Source organism: Leucopleurus acutus (assembly GCF_964270905.1).
Source record: "Leucopleurus acutus genome assembly, chromosome: 9".
Classification (NCBI taxonomy): domain Eukaryota; kingdom Metazoa; phylum Chordata; class Mammalia; order Artiodactyla; family Delphinidae; genus Leucopleurus; species Leucopleurus acutus.
In genome coordinates this window covers 34,011,551-34,025,957 of record NC_139144.1, presented here as the reverse complement: position 1 = coordinate 34,025,957, position 14,407 = coordinate 34,011,551, and the positions used below count along the sequence as shown (strand labels likewise).

At 37.4% G+C, this 14,407-nt stretch overlaps 1 protein-coding gene across 4 annotated transcripts in view; it reads right to left on the bottom strand.

Moving 5' to 3' along the window:
• Positions 1–14,407, bottom strand: part of HYCC1 (hyccin PI4KA lipid kinase complex subunit 1) — an 84,804-nt gene that overhangs the window by 46,200 nt on the left and 24,197 nt on the right. For all 4 annotated transcript variants that reach the window (XR_014326445.1, XM_082846371.1, XM_082846373.1 and 1 more), the window contains exon 2: positions 620–698. Coding sequence is in view for 3 of the 4 variants with exons in the window: in XM_082846371.1 (XP_082702497.1) it covers positions 620–670 (51 nt within the window). In the remaining variant the exon portion in view is untranslated. The remainder of the gene's footprint in view (positions 1–619; positions 699–14,407) is intronic.

Below are 14,407 nucleotides of genomic sequence, written 5' to 3'. Positions count from 1 at the left end.
CCCTTCCTTCCTGTGGTTCATGATCAGGAAGCTCACATAATTATGTGTAACAACAAGACCCAGGGGACAAAAAGAAGTTAGTTAACTGGTTAAAGGAACACTATTTTAACTATCATAAAGAAGAGTTCATGAGACAAGAAAACAGAGTTTTATTTTTCTTCATCAACTAACCAAGAGTTATATACCGCTTATATAGGCACTGGGTTAGCCAACTAGAGAAAGATGCACTGATAGAAAGTTGGGCAAATATCTTCCCATCTCCTCCTCATCGTTGATCTGCCCACTCCCAGTGCCCCCCAAATTGGGAGAAACATTTCAACAGTGAATCTTTCATGCTGGTTGGAGAGAATGACATCAACTTTCAGAGACTTTAACCATTCTTTGTGGTGTTGCTATAAAAGGGAGAAAACAAACTAAACTACTTGGTGAAAAAAGGAGTCAATTTCCTAGGAAAGATTACTATGTGTAAATAATCCCCTAACAAGATTTTTTGGAACATTGTTTTGCTTCCACAGATATTTAGCTTTTTAGCCATTAAAAAAAAAAAAGTCACTGGAATTTAAACCACAGACACAACTTCTTTGGAATATAACTATTATATTAAAACGGTAAATATTACCTTAAACTCTGACAACCATTCCTCCACAACCCCTTTCTCTGAAGTGAACATCTTTCCACATCTGTTCTAAACCTTCAACCTGAAAATTAACATAGAAAAATGTTAAAATTTTGAATATATTTTCTTCATAGTCAGATTACCAAGAATACAAGTAATCCTATAAAATTTAGCTACTTTGTTACTTGTGAAATTAAAGCAGTTTCAAACATAAATTACTGGGTTCATTTCAAAACCAATGTGCACAAACAAGCATTAAAATGCAACAATTTGGGCTTCCCTGGTGGCGCAATGGTTGAGAGTCCACCTGCCGATGCAGGGGACACGGGTTCGTGCCCCGGTCCGGGAAGATCCCACATGCCGCGGAGCGGCTGGGCCCGTGAGCCATGGCCGCTGAGCCTGCGCGTCCGGAGCCTGTGCTCCACAACGGTAGAGGCCACAACAATGAGAGGCCCGCGTACCACAAAAAAAAAAAAGCAACAATTTTGACAAAAGTATAAATATCATAACATGATGAAATTGGCTCTGCAATTTTTCATTCAGCTTTTAGTAATACCAGCTGCAAAACATACTGGACATTTTCCCCTAGTTTCAATTAAATAATTCCAAGTAGATAATGCATCTTAAGAAAACTGTAGAGGGACTTCCCTCATGCTGCAGTGGTTAAGAATCTGCTTGCCAATGCAGGGGACACGGGTTCGATCCCTGACCCAGGAAGATCCCACATACCGCGGAGCGACTAAGCCCTTGTGCCCCAACTACTGCGTGCCCCAACTACTGAAGCCCCCACGCCTAGAGCGCGTGCTCCGCAATGAGAGAAGCCATCGCAATGAGAAGCCCGCGCACCGCAAGGAAGAGTAGCCCCCACTCGCCGCAACCAGAGAAAGCCTGCACACAGCAGCGAAGACCCAACACAGCCAAAAATAAATAAGTTAATACATAAATTCATTAAAAAAAAGAAAACTGCGAAAAACATTTTAAAACTGAAAATATAAAAAGACGTGCATCCAAAACTAACTTTATAGAAAGCATTAATTTAATTTGCTTATATTTCAGTTCTTTACTACAGTAACAATCTATCTAGGCAAGCCACTTGGTTCCCTGAAAGCTTAATAGTCATAAAACAGAAGTAAAAGTGGTAATATCCAAGATAATGACCTTAGTCTTAACAATAGTTATTCATAAGATTGGAATTTACTTAAGTATAAATAAGAAAAAAGGAAGCTAAAGGAAATGCAAAACAAATTTATCTCAAGCAAAACTTTTGTCAAAGTACAATGTAGTTTTCTTCACCCATCCATCTATAGGAGAATGAACTTAAAAACTGTTTCTTGAGGGGAAACTTTATTAGCTCTAGCTGAATTTCCTAACCTCCTAAGTCAGGCACAAACCCTGCATTAGCCTTCTTAATTTTAATCAGCATTATCATGTAGTAGAAACCGGGACAGAATTGACAGAAACTGAATCCTGATTCTATTCTTACTTATAGTATAACCTTGGGCAGGTTATTTGCCTTACTTTTTTCATTCACGAAATAGGGCTAACCACAGTACCTACTTTCAATGGATTATTGTGAGAATTAAATGAAAAAATGTAAATAAAAGCACTTATTACAGTACCTTGCAATAAAAGTGTTATTACTATGCAATATTATTATCAAAGAATATCAACTTGTATAGCCTCTACTCAGCTGTCTATCAAAGTATACAGATACTTCATAATGAACAACACAGGTTCTTGCAAAGAATACATTCTAATGTTTCTGTTGTCTAATTTCCATTTAAAAAAATGGTTAAGAAAAAAAAATATATGCACTAATTCATTTATTCATACATGAAGAATTACTTGGGAGATATGCATTTTATTTTTTCAGGATAAAAAATAGCCCTTTTGGGGCTTCCCTGGTCACACAGTGGTTGAGAGTCCGCCTGCCGATGCAGGGGATACGGGTTCGTGCCCCGGTCCGGGAAGATTCCACATGCCGCGGAGCCGCTGGGCCCGTGAGCCATGGCCACTGAGCCTGCGTGTCCGGAGCCTGTGCTCCGCAACGGGAGAGGCCACAACAGTGAGAGGCCCACGTACCACAAAAAAAAAAAAAAAAAATAGCCCTTTTTTATTCTGAATTTTATCCTTGGATCAAGCCAGACTATTAGAAAACCACATATTTGTACCATATTATTGATTTTATAGAACTGTCCATTCAAATAAACTGGGCTTTGGAATTATGCCCAAAATGTTACTGAAAACCCTGCTAGATCACGTTCTTCCCTTTAAAATCCAAAGGAAGAGAAAAATCACAACTTTCAATCACATTTTTCAATACCAGGAAAAACTCTCCTTTAGAGTAACTGGTTTACTTTTTCTTTTTTGTTTTTTTAATTGTAGTAACTGATTTTTAAAATTTATTTATTTTTGGCTGCATTGGGTCTTCGTTGCTGTGCACGGGTTTTCTCTAGTTGTGGTGAGCGGGGGCTGCTCTCGTTGCAGTGTGTGGGCTTCTCATGGCGGTGGCTTCTCTCGTTGCGGAGCACAGGCTCTAGGCGCGCAGGCTTCAGTAGTTGTGGCGCACAGGCTCAGTTGCTCTGCGGCATGTGAGATCTTCCTGGACCAGGGCTCAAACCCGTGTCCCCTGCATTGGCAGGTGGATTCTTAACCACTGTGCCACCAGGGAAGTCCTGGTTTGCTTTTATATTATGGATACTATGAATCTCATTACAGATTCTCTTTGCTTTGATTTTAATAAAATGGGAGTCAAAGTTTCTGCCCTAACTCTGTAAGCAGGCCAGGATTAATTTTATTTATCATTTTATATTATACACTTACCCTTATTTTCTTTCTACCTAGATCTACTTATTTTTATCCTGTTATACATGTTTGTGAAGCAAAATGAAGCAAGGTAAATAGAAATGCACATGAGTTTTCTTTTGTATTTATCCACTGTTTATCTAGTAAATTAGGACAGAAAGCAATCACAAATAGAGCGACACTACATCAAGTTACAGAGAATTGGGGAGGTAAAATTTTTACAAAATTTCAAAATAATTCTCTACTTAAAATTAATTTTTAAAAGGTTAAAAGGAATCAAGAGGCATATGCAAATGGATCAAGAATAGTCAAAGCAATCTTGAAGAACAACAGAGTTGGAGGACTTGGATTTCTAAATATCAAGGCTTACTATAAAACTTACCAAAACCATAGTAATTAAGACAGTGTGGTATTACCATAAAGTATTATCATATTATTATCATATTATCATTACCAAAAAAGAAAATGGAACAATTTAGAGTGACCAGAAACAGACCTACACATAAATTATCACCTGATTTATGACCAAAGTGACACTGTAATTCAGTAGGGAAAGAGTAGTCTTTATAAAAAAATGGAACTAGGTCAACTGGACAGCTACATGGGGTACGGGGTGGGGAGAGAACCACAACCTATAGCTCATGCCATATGGAAAAGTCAGTTGCAGCTGGATCACAGATCGAATTTTAAAAAAGTAAAACAAAAATTTGAGGAGAAAACATAAGAGAATACCTTCATAACCCTGGGGTAGGCAAAAAATTTTTAAATAAGAGGCACAAAAGCACTAATCATAAAGGGGTTTTTATAAATTGGATTCATTAGAAGTAAGAACTTCTGTCTGCCAACAAATGAATGGATAAGAAAATGTGATACATATACACACAAACACACACACAATGGAATATTATTCAGACTTAAAAAGAAGAAAATCCTGCCATTTGCAACAACATGGATGAACCTGGGGGACCTTACACTAAGTTAAATAAGCCAGACAAAAAAGACAAACACTGCAAGATCTCACTTGCACATGGAATCTAAAAAAGTCAAACTCATGGTAACAGACAGTAAAATGGTGGTTTCTAGTGGGGTGGGGGAAATGGGGAGATGTTGGCCAAAGGGTACAAACTTTCATTTATAAGATGAATAAGTTCTGGTAACCTAATGTGCAGCATGGTAACCACAGTTAGTAATAATGTATACTTGAAATTTGCTAAGAGAGTAGATCTTAAGTGTTCTCACCACATACACACACACAAAAATGGTAACTATGTGAGGTGATAGATTTCTTAATTAGCTTGATTGTTGTATATCAAAACACCACGTACACCTTAAATATATATAATTTTTATTTGCCAATCATACCTCAATAAAGCTGGGGGTGGGGGGGAAGAGAAAAACTTCTATTCATCAAAAGATACTACTGTGAGAATGAAAAGGGAAAACCAAAGCCTGGGAGAAGATACTTACAATTGACATACCTGACTAAAGTCCCATATCCAGAACATATAAAGAACTCATAAATTATTAAGAAAAAGGCAGAAAATTCAATAGGAAAAGCAAGCATGTCACTTATCCAAATGGAAACTTAATATAAAAGGTGCTTAAATTTGTTAGTCATCAGGCAAATATCACACACACACACACACACACGCACTTACAAGTATGGCTAGAATGAAAGAGATAGTACCAAGTGCTGAAAAAGATATGAAGCAACCAGAATATTTATACACAGCTAGCATGGATGTAAATTAGTACAGTATCTTGGAAAACACTTTGGCAATATCCTCTAATTGAACACATGCATACTCTTAACAACGCCACACATAAAAATATACCTTACAAGGACTTCCCTGGTGGCCCGGTGGTTAAGAACCCGTCTGCCAATGTAGGGGACACTGGTTCGAGCCCTGGTCCAGGAAGATCCCACATGCCAAGGAGCAATAAGCCCGTGCGCCACAACTACTGAGCCTGCAGTCTAAAGCCTGCGAGCCACAACTACAGAGCCCACGTGCCACAACTACTGAAGCCCGTGAGCCTAGAGTCCATGCTCCGCAACAAAGAGAAGCCACTGCAATGAAAAGTAGCCCCTGCTTGCTGCAACTAGAGAAAACCCACGTGCAGCAACAAAGATCCAACACAGCCGAAAATAAATTAATTTTAAATATATATATATATCTTACAGAAATGTGAATATATGTCTCTGAAAGATATGTTCAGGAACATTCACAGCAGCAGTTTTTGTAAACAGTCAAAAACTAGAAAGAGACCAAGTGTCCATCAAGAGTAGGATGGATAAATTATAGTATATCATACATGGAGTTCTACACAACGACAATAAGCAAACTATAACTACATCAATGTCACAATATTGGGAAAAGGAAGGCAAACAAGAGTACTGCTATACAATTGCATTTATATAAACTTCCAGAACAGGCAAAATTAATCAATTTTGTTAAAAATCAGAAGAGTGGTTGCTCTTGAGGCAGTTAATTCTTGGGTTCTGGTAATATTATGTTTCTTGATCTAAGTGCTGGTTACACAGGTGTGTTCATTTAGTGAAAATTCATCAAGCTGAACACTTATGTTTTGTGCAGTTTTCTGTGTATATACTATACATTAGTAACACCAGACAGCTCCAGGCCTCTTATCATTCACTTGATAGAGATCAAATGGAAGCCCTCAATTGCATAACTGGGTTCACATGAATACTCAGTAAAATTGTTCCTCTCCATACTTCTTTGCCTTCCTCTGCAGAGCTCAAAAGGGAGACCTCAAAACAGCACCCCCCAGAAACTTTCACAGCCTCACCACCACTACCTGCCTCCACCAGGACTAAAGTCATTTTCCCTTCCCCGCTGTTGATGTCAGGAACCACAAGAAACTACAGCTCCCAGGTTACACTCAGCCCTTGCACACTGATCTTCGTAACTCTTTGCAGGCCCTCTATTTTACCTTCATCTCCTATTCCACCCTAATACTGGAAGGAGGTTCTCTTTCACTGTGCCTTCTGGAATTGACAATCTGTTACCAGCAAAATCCTCTATATCTTCAACAGTTCTCTCACTATCACTTTCTTCTTGTTCTAACAAGAAGCCTGACTCTTCTCTGAAGACACTGCTTTCCCTGCAATCTTCTCAAAGAGGACTGCTTTTCCTCTCATAGCCCTGGAAGAAACCACTGGCCCTAGAGGTAATATTACCATTTCAGATCATTCTCCCTCTCTCCCCTCGAACCATCCACCCAACGCTGTTCCGAAACTCATGAAGCTGTCATCTATCATTCAATTCCTCCCTTTCATTTCTAGATGATTTTAGCTCTGGCTCACTGTCATGTTTTGAAACTACTCTTCCTTCTCACTCCCTGAACTCTGAATTCCTAAAAATCTCCTACAACAATACTGTCTTCTTCCCTGCCTCAGCAACTCAATCCTATTATCATGAACTAGACCAAACATTTACACTTTTAAATATTGAGCCAACCTGAAAGAACACCCAATGGTCAAAGTTGGAACAATTTGAGCAACAGAACAAATAACGTAGTAGTGAATTATTACCCAAAGTATAAAATAAATATACATGAGTCCATATTGATATAAATAAAATGACTAAACAAATAAATAAATGTTAGAGAATAAGAGACAAATCTTTTTTTCAGAAGAATTCCAAATAATATATATAGGTATTTCCCCCTCTAGGAGGAGTTTAGTCTCTGCCGCCTCCCCAGTGAGAATGGGCTGGACATAGTGATTTCCTTCCTAAGAAGAGAGTACGGAAAGAGGAAAACAGTAACTTTATAGTGGAGAAATCTGATAAACACTGCCTTGATCAAGGTTAACATCACCCATGATGTCATGTGAATATCATGTACCCTTGATATGATGAGAAGGGCACCTTACCTCTAAAAAGCCATAAACCCAGTATAATCATGATACAAACATTAGAAGAAACTCAATTTGAGGAATGTTTTACAAAATATCTGACCTATATTCCTCAAAACTAAAAGGTTATGAAAAATTTAAAATGCTGAGAGACTCGCAGACCAGAGAGACTAAGGTGACATAACAACTAAATGCAATATGGTCTCCTGGATTGGATCCTAGAAAAGAAAAGAGATAGTAATTAAAAAAAGTCTGAAATTTAGTTAATAGCAAAGTAATAGTAATGACAAATGTACAATGGTAATATAAGATGACATTAGGAGAAACTGAAACTGGGTTTGGGGTATACAGGAATTCTTTGTACTATCTTTGAAAATTTTCTATAAATCTAAAATTGTTTAAAACATTATTGAGGCTCTGATGTACTTCTGTTCTAGGATCTAATCCAATTGACATTTACTGTATTCAAAAACAAAACAAAATTTAAAAGCACAAGAACACATGAGCACATATTTCATTAGTCATCACTTATCATGTAGCCACAGTCTACTCATATTTTCATTATTATGAAAATAGTTTTGAGCTTGCAGACACCATGAAAGGGCCTTCAGGACCCCGAGAGGTCTCAAGATGATACTTGGAGAACCATTACCCTAGTCCTTGTCATTACCCACTCTGATTGTTCCTCTTATCTTTTCGGCACACACTTTTATGTACTCAGACGCCAAAACGTTTTGACCATACATGAATCTAATGTCACCTTCCAACCTTCTCCTTTCTCTCCTTACCCATTTCAAATTCTTTAGTCAATTATAATCACCATTTTAAATATGCTCCCTCAACTCCTTTGCTCTTACTAGTTTTACTCCTTTAGCAAAAATATAATTTTGGTAAAATCCAACTCTCCACCTAGTCCATGTGAGAACCCATGCAGCTGAACAAGGTGGAGAAAACAACTAAAACAACACCTAAAACTTATGACCAAGAACCTGACTCGAGCTCTTACTGCTGCCTGGTAATCATGCAGTGTCCTCCTCCCCATAGTCCATTCACTTTGCTACTGTCCTATTTAATTGTTTCGTGCATTCTACCTGATCCTCAAAACCCCAAAACCATCTCCCCATTCCTACTCTCAGCTGATGATTTTAATTCCTACTTCACTGACCAATCAGAAGAGAACTTCCACAAACTCCCAAATGTCTACCAATCTTAAAGCATCTGTATCTTTATACTCCATCTTCCCTTCTGTTAACTATAAATGAACTGTCCATGATCCTATCTGCGGTCAATCCTTTGAATTACACACCACAACCAACCTTTCTTGTCTACCTAAAGAAATTGCTCCAACGAGCCTCCTTCTCTCCCTAATTAAATTTCTCCCTCTCTACTAACTCACTCCCCCTAAAAAACTCTCAACCTTATTTCCTCTTCAGCTATTTCCACATTTCTCTGCTTTTGTTTTATACTCAAACTTCTCAAAAGAGTTGTATGCTTGTTTTTAATTCCTACCTCCCCTCACAACATTTTTTTTTTAGTTTTTAGAAATCAACTTTGAGGTATAATTTATACACAACAAAATGTACACATTTTAAGTGTACAGTTCTACACATACATCTATACATATATCATTTTTTATGTTTTTTTTCCCTGTAATTCATTTCTAATCTCATAGCATTGTGGTCAGAAAAGATGCTTGATATGATTTCAGTTTTCTTAAATTTACTGAGGCTTTATTTGTGACCCAAGATGTGATCTATCCTGGAGAATGTTCCCTGCGCACTTGAGAAGAAAGTGTAATCTACTGTTTTTGGATGGAATGTCCTATAAATATCAATTAAATCTAGCTGGTCTATTGTGTCATTTAAAGCTTCTGTTTCCTTATTTATTTTCATTTTGGATGATCTGTCCATTGGTGTAAGTAAGGTGTTAAAGTCCCCCACTATTATTGTGTTACTGTCAATTTCCTATTTTATAGCTGTTAGCAGTTGCCCTATGTATTGAGGTGCTCCTATGTTGGGTTCATATATATTTATAATTGTTATATCTTCTTCTTGGATTGATCCCTTGATCATTATGCAGTGTCCTTCCTTGTCTCTTGTAACATTCTTTATTTTAAAGTCTATTTTATCTGATATGAGTATTGCTACTCCAGCTTTCTTTTGATTTCCATTTGCATGGAATATCTTTTTCCATCCCCTCACTTTCAGTCTGTATGTGTCCCTAGGTCTGAAGTGGGTCACTTGTAGACAGCATGTATATGGGTCTTGTTTTTGTATCGATTCAGCCAGCCTGTGTCTTTTGGTTGGAGCATTTAATCCATTCACGTTTAAGGTAATTATCAATATGTATGTTCCTATGACCATTTTCTTAATTGTTTTGGGTTTGTTTTTGTAGGTCCTTTTCTTCCCTTGTGCTTCCCACTTAGAGAAGTTCCTTTAGCATTTGTTGTAGAGCTGGTTTGGTAGTGCTGAATTCTCTTAGCTTTTGTCTGTAAAGCTTTTGATTTCTCCGCCTAATCTGAATGAGATCATTGCCAGGTACAGTAATCTTGGTCGTAGGTTCTTCCCTTTCAACACTTTAAGTAGATCATGCCACTCCCTTCTGGTTTGTAGAGTTTCTGCTGAGAAATCAGCTGTTAACCTTATGGGAGTTCCCTTGTATGTTATTTGTCATTTTTCCCTTGCTGCTTTCAATAGTTTTTCTTTGTCTTTAATTTTTGCCAATTTGATTACTATGTGTCTCAGCGTGTTTCTCCTTGGGTTTATCCTGTATGGGACTCTCTGCGCTTCCTGGACTTGGGTGGCTATTTCCTTTCCCATGTTAGGGAAGTTTTCGACTATAATCTCTTCAAATATTTTCTCTGGTCCTTTCTCTCTCTCTTCTCCTTCTGGGACCCCTATAATGCAAATGTTGTTGTGTTTAATGTTGTCCCAGAGGTCTCTTAGGCTGTCTACATTTCTTTTCATTCTTTTTTCTTTATTCTGTTTTGAAGCAGTGAATTCCACCATTCTGTCTTCCAGGTCACTTATCCGTTCTTCTGCCTCAGTTATCCTGCTATTGATTCCTTCTAGTGTATTTTTCATTTCAGTTATTGTATTGTTCATCTCTGTTTGTTCTTTAATTCTTCAAGGTCTTTGTTAAACAGTTCTTGCATCTTCTTGATCTTTGCCTCCATTCTTTTTCTGAGGTCCTGGATCATCTTCACTATCATTATTCCGAATTCTTTTTCTGGCAGGTTGCCTATCTCCACTTCATTTAGTTGTTTTTCTGGGGGTTTATCTTGTTCCTTCATCTGGTACATAGCCCTCTGCCTTTTCATCTTCTCTTTCTGTGAATGTGGATTTTGTTCCACAGGTTGCAGGACTGTAGTTCTTCTTGCTTCTGCTGTCTGCGCTATGGTGGATGTGGCTATCTAAGAGGCTTGTGCAAGTTTCCTGATGCAAGGGACTGGTGGTGGGTAGAGCTGGGTGTTGCTCTGGTGGGCAGAGCTCAGTGAAACTTTAATCCGCTTAACTGCTCATGGGTGGGGCTGGGTTCCCTCCCTGTTGTTTGTTTGGCCTGAGGCAACCCAACACTGGAGCCTACCTGGGCTCTTTGGTGAGCCTAATGGCGGACTCTGGGAGGGCTCACAGCAAGGAGTACTTCCCAGAACTTCTGCTGCCAGTGTCTTTGTCCCCACAGTTAGCCACAGCCACCTCCCGCCTCTGCAGGAGACCCTCCAACACTAGCAGGTAGGTCTGGTTCAGTGTCCTATGGGGTCACTGCTCCTTCCCCTGGGTCCCGAGGTGCACACTACTTTGTGTGTGCCCTCCAAGAGTGGAATCTCTGTTTCCCCCAGTCCTGTCGACATCCTGCAATCAAATCCCACTAGGCTTCAAAGTCTGATTCTCTAGGAATTCCTCCACCCGTTGCTGAACCCCCAGGTTGGGAAGCCTGACGTGGGTCTCAGAACCTTCACTCCAGTGGGTGGACTTCTGTGGTGTAAGTGTTCTCCACTCTGTAAGTCACCAACCCAGCAGTTATGGGATTTGATTTTACTGTGATTGCACCCCTCCTACCATCTCATTGTGGCTTCTCCTTTGTCTTTGGATGTGGGGTATCATTTTTGGTGAGTTCCAATGTCCTCCTGTCGATGACTGTCCAGCAGCTAGTTGTGATTCTGGTGTTCTCGCAAGAGGGAGTGAGAGCACGTCCTTCTACTCTGCCATCTTGGTTCCTTAATGGTATTTTTTAAATAACAGAAGGGTTTAATTTTGATGAAGTCCAATTTACCATTTTTTCTTTCATGATTAGTATTTTCTGCGCCCCATTTAAGAAATGATTGCCTACCCAAAGAATTCAATTTCTCTAATAGATGTAGAGCTATTAAAATTCTTCTATTTCTTTTTATGTCAGCTTCAGTGAGTTGGTCAGCAATACTTTGCGTGTGTTGCTGCAGTTCACTTCAGGAGAAGAAGTGTGTCCCATGTGATCGCTATGAGGGAGGACTTTGAAAGCCTGTGCCTGGTTTCCTCCTGACTCTACCTGATGCATCTTTTTCCTTTACTGATTCAGCTTTACATGCTTTCAGTGTAATAAAGCATTGTGAGTGTAACTGCCTGAATCCTGTGAGCTCTTCTAGTGAATCATCTAATGTATGCGTGCCATGAGGTATCTGAAATAAGCTTATATGAAGCCTAAATCTTCTTATATGAAGCTTTCTCTTCATTTTTGGTTTTCAGCAGCCTATGATAAATCTAGGTGTGTTTTTCTTTGAATTTATCCTGCTTAGGGTTAGTTGAGTTTCTTGTATCAGTAAATCAAGTCTCACAGAAAGAGCTCATATTACGCTTGGAGTCAGCTAAATCCAAAAACTTTTCTCATACAAATTGCTTCCAAACCAGGTTACTCCTATCTTGTACTTATTATCTAATCTGTTCTTTAAAATCTAAGTTACAATTTCGCCTTTTTAAATTGACTCACACTTAATAGATACATAAACATTTGCTCAGTGAATGAAAAAGTTAGCAAACCTTTGAACCTTTGCTAGCTTGGGCCCTGAATTCCATTCTGTGTGTTTAATATAACATTTACCTTGTTAATTAGCCCTCCATGGTAGCTGACATCATAGCATGCAATAAAAGTGATCCTGAAAGCAAGGAATTTTGTACTAAAGTAAGGAATCAGAGCTAGAAATATGTTGTAAAACTATCCATGAATAAGCAATAATGTAGAAAGACACCAGCCACTGTGGAGAGCAGATCTGAAATGAAAATTAGTACATTTCTAATTTTTAAACGTAAATTTATTTTCCCGTATATAAAGTAATGTAGTATATTATCTGCCACAAGTGTAATCTGAAAGCACCTTCCAACAGTGGGATTAAGATCACTTCAAAGATATTCATGTCTTTTGATAACATTCTATACCATTCTTCATTAAAGCTTCGATTTCAGTAACTTTCATAATACTTGATTACACAAGGGCTTCTTAACCCTAAGGGGCAAATTCTTTTCCATTATATCTTATTCTCTGCACTAAACTGAGGTGACAAAGAGACTAATTTATAAAGAGATTCCTTATCTAGTTGTTGTTGTAAGTTAAAAAAGGAAAATAATTACAGTACTGAATTATGAACATGAATGAAAATTCAAATCATTAGTTAACTTATCATTAGTTGTGTTTTCTTTAAGAACAGTAATATACTCAAGCATTTTAGTTGTCTTTACATGGACTCAAAAATCTTCAGTACAATGTAGAAATATTTTTAATTACATGTGTAATTTCACAGAAATATTAAACTATACCATAAAATTACAAAGTGAAAATTTCAACTGGCATTCATGTAATTTTAAATTACCAAGTCAAGCCAGTTCAAAACAAATCTAAATATGGTAAAACTTAAAAATTCCCTCAGATGACAAGTTTTTATAAATTTCAAAAAAGGAAAAGTATCTTAAGAAAAATAGAAAATGTACAAAGATTAAAAATGGGACCTGAAATATTAATGCATTATATGAGAAAGAGGTTAATGGAATTTTATAAAATGTAGTATAAGTAGCTAGAGAAATAGAAGATGAAAAACCAATAGTGTGTGTCAGTTTACAGAAGTTTTTCTTTGTCCTTACCACACACTGTGACCCTGTAAAAAAATTTTCTTTCCATTAGACCTGGGTTCCATGGTGAATAAGTTATGACTATAGGTACCACTAAAGACTAGGGAGGACAAGAAGCAAAATGACCACAAAATTGAAACCGTGATTTAAAACCTTTTTCTCTCCACCAGCGCTCAGCAAGAGACTCTCTACAGTTGCTGTCCCACCCCCACATTTCATATCTAATATGTAATCTGTTAACATTTATGGCAAAGTCTTGATTATATAACTTTAAAGCTTTATAAACCTAATTAGATCTCTCAAGCAATATTCAACATATACTCTCACATTAAAAAAATCTTTATTCTTCTCATAGGCAAAAGGAACAAAATTAAAATAGGTATTTCCTGCTGTGTATCTAACTTCCTATTTTTCTCAAATATATCTTGGAACAGAGTACTTAAAATTATATTAGAAAGCTCTCTAGGATTCTATGCAGTATTTCACAAGCAGAGTTAGTAATGTGTGAAATTAATTTTTTATATTTTCAGTATGTCATAAAACCTTTCTAAATCTAATGTCTTTTTCTTCAGTCCCCCACATTATATTTTAATTTTAACCCTAATAATGATTCCTGAATTCCTCAAGGAGCTTTCCAGAAAGCATATCATAAAAATGTTGTCACAAAAAACATATAACTTATAAATGTTTTACTCTTATCCAATTAAGGAAGAACATAAAAAGAAATAAATGTACTTATAACTTTCACTGTAAAACTCTAAAAAATATTTTCACTATTATTTCACATCATCCCTTGCATCATGAAGTATTAACTATAAATCACTTCTGAATCTTTTAAAACCATTTGCTTTATATGTCATGAAAATCAAGTTTCTATAAATCTAAAGAAGAAACAAGTTTCTATAAATGGATTGTGACACATCACAAAGTTTTAAACTTCTGTCCTACAAAATGGGGCCATTGCAGTAAATTAAGTGCCACCAGAAGATTACCAAGATTCCTAGATGAATTTCA